The following is a 13,666-nucleotide window of genomic DNA, read 5'->3' on the forward strand; positions in this document are numbered from 1 at the left end:
CTTGTTTTGAAATGCATATACTCAGAGTCAAACTATCCAGTTATAAGGCTGTTTGAAAATGTCATTTTCATTCAGTGACATTGAAATGGACAGATGCATAGTATATCATCATTTAATGGGAGGTGACTGACCTGCAGCTCAAAGCAGATGAGCATGACCAGGAAGACAAAACAGAGACAGAGAAGACAGATGGGCAAGCTGACCAGCCACCTGAACACGCGTCTCCGCCACGGTGGATAGTAGAACTCCTCACATCCGGTGACGGGACTACAGCGCTTGACCCCCTGTCCAGACGTAGAGAAAGGCATTCAATTGAGTAAAAGAGAAGATAAAAGAAGATATTACGAAGGGTTGGACTATTTCAGACCCGGAACTGAGGACGTGGTTCCTCCAGGGATTCGGCAGGCGGGTCCAGGGTTCCCCATTTGTAAGCCAGCTCCGCCCCCCTTCTCTTCCACCGTTCAAGAAACAAAGTGGCCCACACCACGTTGAAGAGCGCAAAGACCACGCAGCAGATGTCACGGCTGGTCTGATAAACACACAAGAAAAAACGCTCAAGCTTTATTAATCATAGACAGCATCCATCAGGCCTACATCAGGGATGTCTAACTCGTTTTCATTGAGGGCCACATTGGAATCATGGCTGTCCTCACATGGCCAATTGTGACAGTTATTTTATAGTATTATTAATTCGTAATTGCCTAAATATATATTTTTTTTTGCAACCTACAAATAATACATAACTTGCTTTGAAATCATAATTAAGACCAGTAAGGTAGAAATAATATAATCCTCTCAAAAGCTGTCAGAGTATTCAATGCAAACTTTAACTGGACCTGTAATATTTACAGACACATTCAAATATCTGTGTTCAAAAATAGTTTCATACAATGGCATTCGTGTTTTTGTTTTTTTTGTTTAAATTTGAAACACATGGAATGTATATTCGCTCTTTTTTCCCTTTTTTTTAATTTGCTTTTTTTATATGATCTGGCGGGTCAATAGATATTGAAAATGCAGTATTTCTAATTTCTGTGTTTTCTTTTTGTTTAAAAAAAATATATATATATATTACACTTTGAGTGAACCCAATTTGTCTATTCTTACTATTTTTTTTACACACTTAACAGCCTTACCCCAGATTTTCACTGGATGCGTAACGGCTGCAGGACGGCCAGGGCAGCAGACTCTTTTTGATTCCATTCTAGTCAATATGTCAGTTTCCATTGCTAGCGGATCCCCTGCGCACGGCGCCGCTAAACCGGTGCGATACCGCATCCCTGCGCTAAATATACGCAGAACTTAAATTTTTGTAAGTCGCCACACGGCTCGATTTAGCTCAAATGTGATCATGCAGAACAGGAAGTCATGCAGAAACACAAAACACATTTTTCGGTGTACTTTCAATATAAAATACTCATTGCTTAAGGTGGATCATATTTTACACTTTGAAAATGGACGAACATGCCTTTAACTTGTCAACATTTTTCTGATGTAATTTCACCTTGTTGACAAAAATAAATGAGGACATGCTAATTCTGGGGGTCCAAAATCAAATAATCATATTACAGGCATATCCTGGACAGCTATTTGGGGTCCTATGTCAAATACCAGGTGATACTGGGGTCAGGGAAGCAGGGAAGTGGTTAGCGGGAGTTAATTGAGGTGTGTGTGTGTGTGTGTGTGTACAACGCTCGCAAGGGATGATGTTACTGTTGTGTTGTTGCTTGCTACAAAAAAAAATAAAGTTGTCGTTCTCTAAGGCCACATTGTCGCCTTTTCCATGAGTCAAGTCCAGTCGGGGTATTGGTGCGAGGCTAAGTTTGAGACGTTTTGCCGTGTTGCCGTTCAGCCGCCGTTACATTCCAATATGTGATTAGGCGCGGATTTGCGAGGTTTTGAAAAAGTCTGCTCTACTTCACCAGCCATTACGCATCCAGTGGAAACCCGGGTTTAAGAGTGATACGCAGTCTATTTTGAGCACTCATTATTCAGATTTGGTAATTGTGAAAAGTTTGGACCTGGATAAGTGTGGTCCAATCCAACTTTTCTTTGAACAACTGCGATACAAGTAATGGATTCAGTCGATCCAGGATAGCAAAAAAGGGGATTTAAAATTCTGAATAATTAAGATCCAGATTACACCTTTTGAACAACTGTGCCTTGGATAGTGAAATATAATGTTATTGTTGCCAACAAATGAGAGTTTCACCTAGGTCTGGGCGATATATTGATATGCTCGATATATTACGGGTTTGTCTCTGTGCGATATAGAAAATGACTATATGGTGATATTCTCACACAGTTGCTTTTAGCTGCTGTCATTACACTACAGGCTCTTCCCACTCCTTGTGTCTCCTTCTCACAGAGTGTAAGCGCACCTTCTTACACACGTCACATACTGTCACGTCATACGTCACATACATATACGCCCTCGCGGAGGAGAGAGGTAGCGGCATGGGTAACATTAGCTGTGATGATAGCTGAGCCGTGCAAATGGTAATACGAGAGAAAGAAGGGGTGAATCTGGTAAAAAATGAAGGAAGGATTAATTCCCCCAAAAAACAGCGGGGGGTTCATCGTCTGGCGGTGGTTTGGCTTCAAGTGGGAATATGTTAAACAGACAACCGTAATTTGTCAAGTGTGGGGCAAAAGCGTTGCAATAAAAAGTAGCATTACTGCTAACATGTAGCATCATTTCAAAAGTCCCCTGCTAGAGAATGAAGAGTGCTTACTCCGCAGGTCAACATCTCCTTTCGGTGCCACACGCCCACACCATCAAAATGCAGAGGCAAACATTTTCAGATCAACTCCGTGTGAAAAAAATAGTGATTTTTTTTTTTGTTGTGATTTCCTTCTCTGCATGAAAGTTTAAAATGAGCATATATTAATGCAGTATGAACAAAAATGTTTTAATGTAGACACATAGAAACATCATACTGCTATGATTATATGTATCAAGTGTTCAAGGCTAAGGAAAAATATCAAGATATATATCGTGTATCACGATATGGCCTAAAAATATCACAATATTAAAAAAAGACCACATCGCCCATCCCTAGTCTCACCTGATCCGCCTCAGTGAGCATCCACAGCACGAAGCCGATCACAGCAGGATACAACATGGAGGTGGTGTAAAACCCCAGCCAGGCAAAATACATGGCTATCTTTACCCCAAAATAGTCACAGATATCATCTGTAAAGAAAACAAAACATGTAAATAAAAGAATATTCAGTCCTTTCTGAGGTTTGTGTAAGCTTCCACTGACCTAAGGGCTGTTTTTCACAAACTGCTTGGACCCAAGACTTCATCAGCTGACTCAGGACTCGCTGCTCATGGAGGGGAAACACCTGCTGAATCACACCTCGTGCACTCAGCTCCGGAACTAGAAAAAAATATTTGGCATGACTTGTCTAAGTCTAAGAAGACACGATAAATCAATAATAGAAATCAGCTTACTGATTGGTTGACCTTCCAAGAAGTTGATATTATGAAGCACCTCCCCATGTTTGGCTCGTAGATTATCCAGCCAGTATTTAATGATGCTCTGCCGCTCCTGATGAAAGAGCACAATCAAGCGATGTGTTGCATGTCCTAATCAGGGGCGTAGCACCAAGTTCTGGGTCCCCGTATACAAGACTGCATCAGAGCTTCCCCATCCTACCCTCAACCCAACGTCGCCGCCCCATACACACACTTAGTATGTTTACATCCACTAAAAAAAGTAATTTTTCCATGAATTTGGCTGAAACCAGCATTTTTAAACACATCTACAAACCATAATTAGGTTATTGACTTTTGAGCCTACAGTCTTGTTGGCTTCCTCAAAGTTTTGCTATTGTGATTTGACTGTCCATTGTGAATTGCACTCTTCTCTGTCTCCAAAGCATGTGTTTTGTGTGAGGGTATCTGTTGAAATGTGAACACTGCCAACTTCTCCTCTCCAATCTTACGAACAGATTGCATTGCAAACATTTCACCCCGAAGAGTTCTTACATTGTACCTACTTCTGCAACTGCACCTCGTTAACACCAATTAAGTGCCTGCCTACCGCAAAGCACAGCCGTTCCACTTTAATGTATTCATGCATCAGGGTCCACTCATACAACTAAGTTACTGCTGTTCATTCAAAATGTTCATTCAAAAGCTGAAGTAGACAGCTGGTCCAATATCTGCTCCCAACTTGGTGAATGAGGGTGGTGTGTTGTGTGTTGCTCCTGATCGCTGGATTTAGTCCTATTATAATGATCTGGCTTTGAATTGTTGGTTGGCGTGATGATTGTTATTGCAGGCCGTTTTTGTTGACTTATGTTGCGACCACATTCCTAGTGGTGACTAAAAAGCCCAGAGCATAATACTACCACCACCATGCTTGACGATAGGATGGTGTTCCTGGGATTAAAGACTTCACCTTTTCTCCTCCAAACATATTACTGGGTATTGTGGCCAAACAGCTAAATTTTTGTTTCATCTGACATCCCATGGACAAAGTAAAGACCTTCTGGAAGAAAGTTCTGTTATCAGATGAAACCAAAATTTGACCACAATACCCAGTGATTGATTTGAAGTGTTGGTGGTAGTATTATGCCTGACATGTTTTTCTGCCAATGATACTGGTGCTTTACACAGAGTAAATTAGACAATGAAAAAGGTGGATTACCTCCAAATTCTTTAGGACAACCTAAAACCATCAGCCTGGAGGTTGGGTTTTGGGCGCAGTTGGGTGTTCAACAGGACAATGACCCCAACCACACGTCAAAAGTGGTAAAGGACTGGCTAAGTCAGGCTAGAATTAAGGTTTTGAAGGGCCTTCCCAAAGTCCTGACTTAAACACGTGGACAATGCTGACGAAACAAGTCAATGTCAGAAAACCAACACATTTAGCTGAACTGCACCAATTTTGTCAAGAAGAGTGGTCAAAAATTCTACCAGAATCTTGCCAGAAGCTTGTGGATGGCTACCAAAAGCGCCTTATTGCAGTGAAACTTGCCAAGGGACATGTAACCAAATATTAACATTGTTGTATGTATACTTTTGACCCAGCAGATTAGGTCACATTTTCAGTCGACCCATAATAAATTCATAAAACAACCAAACTTCATGAATGTTTTTTGTGACCAACAAGTATATGCTCCACTCACTTTATCACAAAAAACTAAGAGTTGTAGAAATGATTGGAAACTCAAGATAGCCATAACATTATGTTCCTTACAAGTTTATGTAAACTTTTGACCACGACTGTATTTATATATATCATTATTATGATTGTATTATTATTATTGTGTTTCTTGGGAGTTAAGTCTCCCCTTGTCTTTAAAAACTAGTGATGCTTCCTTTTTGTAACTTTAATCGAGGGTCTTTGAACGCAACAGTTATGTGTAATGAGATGCAGAAGTGAAACCTGTACATAATTTCTCTTATGCTGCCACATATAAATGTATAATGTTTTACCTTTCTTCTGTTACATTATCCTTGTTGCAGAATACTGGTGCTGTGTGTGTATACTTATGGGTGAGCTTTTATGACGTCTGTGTCAAGTCATGTATTCCATACTAGGTTTTGCACGAGCTGTAGGTATTCTTGGACATTGTTAATTTGATACAAGCAACCTTGTTGTTTTTAAATTTCACGGCAATATTAATGTTATATTAACATTTCTGATGTATTTTTTTCAAAGTACCTATTGGAATGGCAGAAAAAAAATGTTCAAACTTCACAAAAGTCAAGGTCCCCCCTATGCTCGGGGATCTGGTACATCATCCCCACTAACCCCACTGTAACACTGCTGTGTTCAGGCATGCATGTGAGCACTCACCTGCGACGTGAAGAAGCATAGCTCGCTCTCGATATTCTCGTAGATGTAGTCTTCCTCGCAGGAGAAGCTCCGGGTTCCTCCTCCGAACTCAGGTTTCAACGCCTTCATAAGGCCCATTTCTTCAGCACCTCGTAACAAGCTGCGGGAGAACCCAGTGAGAGGTCGATCAGTTTTTGTTGCCACATACCCTAGCTCACTACAGGAAGAGTTTCGATTGTTGTTTACTTTAGGATTGTCTTTCTAATATCAAAATATTGTTCGGATTAACAATTAATTTTATAAAACCCAAAACCAGGGAAGTTATAGCACGTTGTGTAAATCATAAATAAAAACAGAACACAATGATTTGCAAATCATTTTCAACTCATATTCAATTGAATACACTGCAAAGACGAAATACTTTATGTTCAAAATGAGAAACTACATTTTTTTGTGCAAATAATCATTAACTTAGAATTTAATGGCAGCAACACATTGCAAAAAAGTTGTCACAGGCAGTTTGACCACTGTGTTACATGACCTTTCCTTTTGAAAACAATCAGTAAACGTTGGCGAGCTGATGAGACCAATTTTTGAAGCTTTTCTGGTATAATTATTTCCCATTCATGCTTGATGTACAGGTTAAGTTGTTCAACAGTTCGGGGTCTCCCTTGTGGTATTTTAGGCTTCATAATGCGCCAGACATTTTCAAAGGGAGACAGGTCTGGACTACAGGCAGGCCAGTTTAATTCTCACACTTTTTTACCACAAAGCCAGCCTGTTGTAACACTTGCAGAATGTGGCTTGGCATTGTCATGCTGAAATAATCAGGGGCGTACATGAAAAAGGCGTTTCTTAGATGGCAACATATGTTGCTTCAAAACCTGTATGTACCTTTCAGCAATTCATGGTGTCTTCACAGATGTGTAAGTTACCCATGCCTTTGACACTAATACACCCCCATACCATCACAGATGCTGGCTTTTTAAATTTGCGCCTATAACAATCCGGATGGTTCTTTTCCTCTTTGGTCCAGAGAAAACAACGTCCACAGTTTCCAGAAACAATTTGAAATGTGGACTCGTCAGACCACAGCACACTTTTCTACTTTGCATCAGTCTATCTTAGATGAGCTCGGGCCCAGCGAAAGCGGCGGCGTTTCTGTGTGTTGTTGAAAAACTTAACTTTAACTTGCACTTACAGATGTAGCGACAAACTGTAGTTACTGACAGTGCTTTTCTGAAGTGTTCCTGAGCCCATGTGGTGATATCCTTAACACACTAATGTCGGTTTTTGATGCAATACTGTCAGAGGGATCAAAGGTCAAGGGAATTCAATGTTGGTTTTCGGCATTGCAACTTCCGTGCAGTGATTTCTCCAGATGCTCTGAACCTTTTGATGATATTAAAGACCGTAGAATGGGAAATCCCTAAATGTCTTACAATAGCTCGTTGACAAATGTTCTTAAACAATTTGCTCACGCATTTGTTCAGAAAGTGGTGACTCTCGCCCCATCCTTGTTTGTGAATGACTGAGTATTTCATGAAAACTGCTTGTATACCCAATCATAGCACCCACCTGTTCCTAATTAGCCTGCTCGCCTGTGGGATGGTCCAAATAAGTTTTTGATAAGCATTCCTCAACATTCTCAGTCTTTTTTGAAACATGTTACAGGCATCAAATTCCAAATTAGCTAATATTTGCAAAAAATAACAAAGTTAACCAGTTCAAATGTTAAGTATCTTGTCCGTGCAGTGTATTCAATTAAATATAGGTTGAAAGGGATTTGCAAATCATTGTATTTTGTTTTTACAAAACCCAAAACCAGTGAAGTTGGCACGTTGTGTAAATCGTAAATAAAAACGGAATAGAAAAATTTCACCTAAAAGCTTCAAAAACGTGTCTCCTTAGTTGAAAGAAAAGGCCTTGTAACACAGTGGTAAAAATGCCCCTGCGAAAACTTTTGCAATGTGTTGCTGCAAAAAAATAAAAAATTGTTTCTCAGTTTGAACATTAAATATCGTGATTTTGCAGTGTATTTGCTTGAATATAAGTTGAAAATGATTTGTAAATTGTTGTATTCTGTTTTTGTTTACCATTTACACAATGTGCCAACTTCACTGGTTTTGGGTTTTGTAGATCAAGAACAAGGCAGGCAGCAGTCCAAAATAACATTGGAATTATAGCCAATCATTATACAATTACACATACACATATCTATAATACAACCATCAATATCATAAAACTAGTACACATTAACATGCTTTAGTGTGTATGTTTCTGTTTCTTGCTGACTACATTAAAAGGCTGATTTGTGCACAGTCATCCTGCCTTATTGTGTAGAATCCAGGTTAATACTACCATGCTTTTGTTTTGACTCCTATTTTACACTGAACATGAAGTCACTGTGTGCCAATGTTAATGCTGTGTAAAAAAACAGTAGTTATGTTGCTGTTGTCATCATACTTGCCAACCTTCCCGATTTTCTCGGGAGACTCACGAATTTCAGTGCCCCTCCTGAAAATCTCCCAGAGCAACCATTCTCCTGAATTTCTCCTGATTTCCACCCGGACAACAATATTGGGGGCGTGCCTTAAAGGCACTGCCTTTAGCGTCCTCTACTACCTGTCGTCACGTCCACTTTTCATCCATACTAACAGTGTGCCAGACTAATCACATAATATATAAGGCTTTTACACACACACAAGTGAATGCAACGCATACTTGATCAACAGCCATACAGGTCACACCTAGGGTGGCCGTATAAACAACTTTAACACTGTTACAAATATGCGCCACACTGTGAACCCACAACAAACAAGAATGGTAAACACATTTCGGTAGAACATCCGCACCGTAACACAACATAAACACAACAGAACAAATACCCAGAAACCATTGCAGCACTAACTCTTCCAATACGTTACATTACACAGTACACTACCACCTCGGACTTACTGTAGTGAGCTGTTCGATGGGTACAGTCGAAATAAGCGGAACCAACTTAGCGATGTCCTGTCCGGGTACTTTGCCAAAAACTGTGTTCAACCTTTTTCCAAGATAGCACTGCTTGGATAAACAAAAGTCTATCCTATGCTATCTTGTGGCTTCTGCATCCTTACAAGCAATGCAAAAATAACGTAAACAAAGCATTCTTGGGGTGGAGCCGCATTCACAACCCAGTAACAGATCAGGAAGGTACTCAACCTCATGTATGTCTTAATGTGCTATGTTGCAATCAGATTCAGGGGTGAACTCTGACCTAAAATAATCTCCTCACCTGTGACCTGTTTTGAGTTTTTTTGCTTGGGAATGTACTAGGGTTGTACGGTATACCAATATTACAAACCCCGTTTCAATATGAGTTGGGTAATTGTGTTATATGTAAATATAAACGGAATACAATGATTTGCAAATCATTTTCAACCCATATTCAGTTGAATATGCTACAAAGACAATATATTTGATGTTCAAACTGATAAACATTTTTTTTTTGCAAATAATCATTAACTTTGGAATTTGATGCCAGCAACACTTGACAAAGAAGTTGGGAAAGGTGGCAATAAACACTGATAAAGTTCAGGAACGCTCATCAAACACTTATTTGGAACATCCCACAGGTGTGCAGGCTAATTGGGAACAGGTGGGTGCCATGATTGGGTATAAAAACAGCTTCCCAAATAATGCTCAGTCTTTTACAAGAAAGGATGGGGCGAGGTACACCCCTTTGTCTACAATTGCATGAGCAAATAGTCAAACAGTTTAAGAACAACGTTTCTCAAAGTGCAATTGCAAGAAATTTAGGAATTTCAACATCTACGGTCTATAATATCATCAAAAGGTTCAGAGAATCTGGAGGAATCTTTCCACGTAAGAGGCATGGCCGGAAACCAACATTGAATGACTGTGACCTCAGACGGCACTGTATAAAAAACCGACATCAATATCTAAAGGATATCACCACATGGGCTCAGGAACACTTCAGAAAACCACTGTCACTAAATACAGTTTGTCGCTACATCTGTAGGTGCAAGTTAAAGCTCTACTATGCAAAGCAAAAGCCATTCATCAACAACATCCAGAAACTTCTCTGGGCCCAAGATCATCTAAGATGGGCAGATACATCTGTGAAGGCACCATTACTGCTGAAAGGTACATACAGGTTTTGGAACAACATATGCTGCCATCTAAGCGCCGTCTTTTTCATGGACGCCCTGCTTATTTCGGCAAGACAATGCCAAGCCACTTTCAGCTCGTGTTACAACAGCGTGGCTTCGTAAAAAAAGAGTGCGGGTACTTTCCTGGCCCGCCTGCAGCCCAGACCTGTCTCCCATTGAAAATGTGTGGTGCATTATAAATCGTAAAATACGACAGTGGAGACCTCGGACAGCTGAACGATTGAAGCTCTACATAAAACAAAAATGGAAAAGAATTCCACTTTCAAAGCTTCAACAATTAGTTTCCTCAGTTCCCAAACGTTTATTGAGTGTTGTTATAAGAAAAGGTGATGTAACACAGTGGTGAACATGCCCTTTCCGAACTACTTTGGCACGTGTTGCAGCCATGAAATTCTAAGTTAACTATCCATCCATCCATCCATCCATCTTTTTCCGCTTATCCGAGGTCGGGTCACGGGGGCAACAACCTAAGCAGGGAAGCCCAGACTTCCCTTTCCCCAGCCACTTCGTCTAGCTCTTCCCGGGGGATCCCGAGGTGTTCCCAGGCCAGCCGGGAGACATAGTCTTCCCAGCGTGTCCTGGGTCTTCGCCGTGGCCTCCTAAGTTAACTATTATTTGCAAAAAAAAAATAAAGTTTTTGAGTTTGAACAAGATATTTATCTTGTCTTTGTAGTTCATTCAGTTGAATATGGGTTGAAAAGGATTTGCAAATCATTGTATTCCGTTTATATTTACATCCAACACAATTTCCCAACTCATGTGTGTCATGATCCGCTGCCCGGATCATATTATGTTTAGATTTTTGAGTTTGTTTGTGCACTTCTCAGTTTGTTTCCATGGTTGCTTATTGTTCTCACCTGCCGCTTGCTCCTGACGCGCACCTGTGTTTTCTGATTGCTGTCTTTATTCAAGCCTGCCTTCTCCGTTCTTTCTTTCTGGCTTCGTACTGTAACGACCGGGTCGCATGGTGATGCGGGTTAGTTCTCCCAAGGATGCAGTCCGTCTTTGAACACAGCGTGAAGGTAAGAACAAATGATTTATTTAAAAATAAATCAGACTATGAAAAAGAAAAACTTGCTCAAAGTACAAAAGGCTAAACAAAAGAGCTAGCATGGGAGCTAGAAGATCAAAGGCTCAGCGCGAAAGCTTGCAGGTACAGAACTGGGAACAAAAGTCGTTACTAGTTGTGAGAACACAAACTACAAAGCCAGAAAGAAAGAACGGAGAAGGCAGGCTTAAATAAAGACAACAATCAGAAAACACAGGTACGCGTCAGGAGCAAGTGGCAGGTGAAAACAATAAGCGACCATGGAAACAAACTTAGAAGTGCACAAACAAACTCAAAAATCCAAACATAATATGATCCGAGCAGCGGATCACAACAATATGGAAACGGGGTTTGTAGTATAGCACCACAATACTAATGAATCATAATCAGTACTATACCGCCTCTAAAAAGTACCGGTAGCCCACTCGTCGTCTTCATCGTCTCGTCGTGTCATGAAGACGAGCGTGTTCGCGGTAGTACACAATCACAGACTACTTACAAGCAGACAGTGTGTAGACTGAAAAGGGAGAACGGACACATTTTGTCTTAATAACTAAAGATAAAGGTGAAGTTTTAACACTGAAACACCCTCAGGAAGAGCGGATAATGTCTATTCTCAGTGTTGTAATTACTTCTAAATCACTAATCCTTGTGTCCATGGCAACCAATATAGTATATTTCTTTCAAGCATCATTCCTGTAGGACAAGTGATAAGTATTCATGCTTTACTACTTACCGCAGATCATAATATCGGATGTGTTAAAAATGATCTATAGTCTGTCAAAGTCAAGACAAGATTTCGCTATGTCCGATCATTAAACATATACTGTCTTAACTTTGAACACACTACACACAAGTGAATGAAGGTCATACTTAGTCAATATGTGTGTTTATATATGTATAAATGTGTGTATAAATATATACACATGTCACACTACGGGTGGCTGTATGAACAAAGCCAACACTGTCATAAACATGTGCCTTATAGTGAAACCACACTAAGCAACAATGACAATTGGGAGAATATTTGCACCGCAACACAACATAAACACTACAGAAAAAATTCACAAAACTCCCTGCAGCACCCACTCTTCCGGGACGCTACAATATAAACAAACCCCATTGGTGGATCTACACCTAACATCCACTGTAATGATACCAAGTATCTCGTCGATACTACTATGATTCCATCGATATTTTTTAGCATCACAAAATGTTATTTAGTTTTTTTAAATGGATATTAGAGGGGTGAGTGCGTCTGCCTCACAATACGCAGGTCCTGAGTTCATTCCCGGGCTCGGGATCTTTCTGAGTGGAGTTTGCACGTTCTCCCCGGGTACTCCGGCTTCCTCCCACCTCCAAAAACATGCACCATGGGATAGGTTGATTGGCAACACTAAATTGGCCCTAGTGTGTGAAAGTGAGTGTGAATGTTGTCTGTCTATCTGTGTTGGCCCTGCGATGAGGTGGCGACTTGTCCAGGGTGTACCCCGCCTTCCGCCCGATTGTAGCTGAGATAGGCTCCATCGACCCCCCCGTAACCCAGAAAGGGAAAAGCGGTAGAAAATGGATGGATGGATGTTTTTCCACTATATTATTTAAGTAAAAACTTGCAATAAGAAACATATGTTTAATGTACTGTAAAATGTGTTGTTATAATAAAGCCAATACAGACATTTTTTGTGGTCCCCTTTATTTAGAAAAGTACCGAAAAGCAATTTGGTACCGGTACCAAAATATTGGTATCGAGACAACACTAGCATGTACTGTACGAAGCTACAAAAGCAAACAAGTCTAAAGTATATGGTGAGTGTAGTGTAAGAGAGCATACAAACAAACTGCCTTCGCTTCTGCTTCCCCAAGATAACAATAATTGCATATTGAACAAAAATGCAATATTCTCTCAGCCACACTGCTATTGTGTCGGCTGTTAATTGCTGGTCTTGTAAATGACTGCAGTCACATTCACTGGCAGAGCTTTCTTTCTGTAGAACGATTGTTTTTCTGAGTCTTCTGTGCTTTCTTAATTTCCCTTCAAACCCCACCCCCCTAGTCGTTCTATTTCCTGCCGCCCTCATCCTCCCTCCCTCTTCATCCTTTTTATATCTCGGGCTCTTTTCCTCCCCCCTTTATCCTATCATCCTTTCCTTCTCACCCTCTGTCCTTCCCAGAGGCTGAAATCAGCAGTAATAATGCAGCCGCACATCTTCTTTTCCCTACATGCTGTCAGCACACCTCTCCTCTTCACATGTTTGTCCACACACACACACACACACACACACACACACACACACACACACACACACACAAATAAAGCCCAGGTGAGTCTGCAACATCCATCATCATGCACCTCCAGCTTTTGAAGGAACAACACAATGTGTGTTCAACACCACGATGGATTATAGTAGGAAAAGCGTGAGCTTATGTGTCACAGTTTACTGGGCAGGAACATCCCGATAAAGGTTGAGAGGAAAAAAACTAAATTCAGGCAGAACTGTAGGAAGACAGTTCATAGCATTTTGTTTGCATTTCAAGCAAGAAATCCTAAAATCAGTATCGCTATACTGCTTGTTCTTATTAGGGTCATGGCTGGAGACACCCTGGACTAGTCGGATACGACTGAATGGAATGCTAACAAGATTAAT

At 40.6% G+C, this 13,666-nt stretch overlaps 1 protein-coding gene across 1 annotated transcript in view; it reads right to left on the minus strand.

Annotated features, from left to right (window-relative positions):
* Positions 1–13,666, minus strand: part of ano8b (anoctamin 8b) — a 144,534-nt gene that overhangs the window by 40,260 nt on the left and 90,608 nt on the right. The window contains exons 4-9 of the mRNA XM_061883498.1: positions 5,817–5,955; positions 3,461–3,557; positions 3,270–3,386; positions 3,069–3,196; positions 368–529; positions 132–284 (exon numbers count right to left, since the gene is read on the minus strand). Coding sequence (XP_061739482.1) covers positions 132–284; positions 368–529; positions 3,069–3,196; positions 3,270–3,386; positions 3,461–3,557; positions 5,817–5,955 — 796 coding nt within the window. The remainder of the gene's footprint in view (positions 1–131; positions 285–367; positions 530–3,068; positions 3,197–3,269; positions 3,387–3,460; positions 3,558–5,816; positions 5,956–13,666) is intronic.

Source organism: Nerophis ophidion, linkage group LG22, assembly GCF_033978795.1.
Source record: "Nerophis ophidion isolate RoL-2023_Sa linkage group LG22, RoL_Noph_v1.0, whole genome shotgun sequence".
In the NCBI taxonomy this organism is placed as follows: domain Eukaryota; kingdom Metazoa; phylum Chordata; class Actinopteri; order Syngnathiformes; family Syngnathidae; genus Nerophis; species Nerophis ophidion.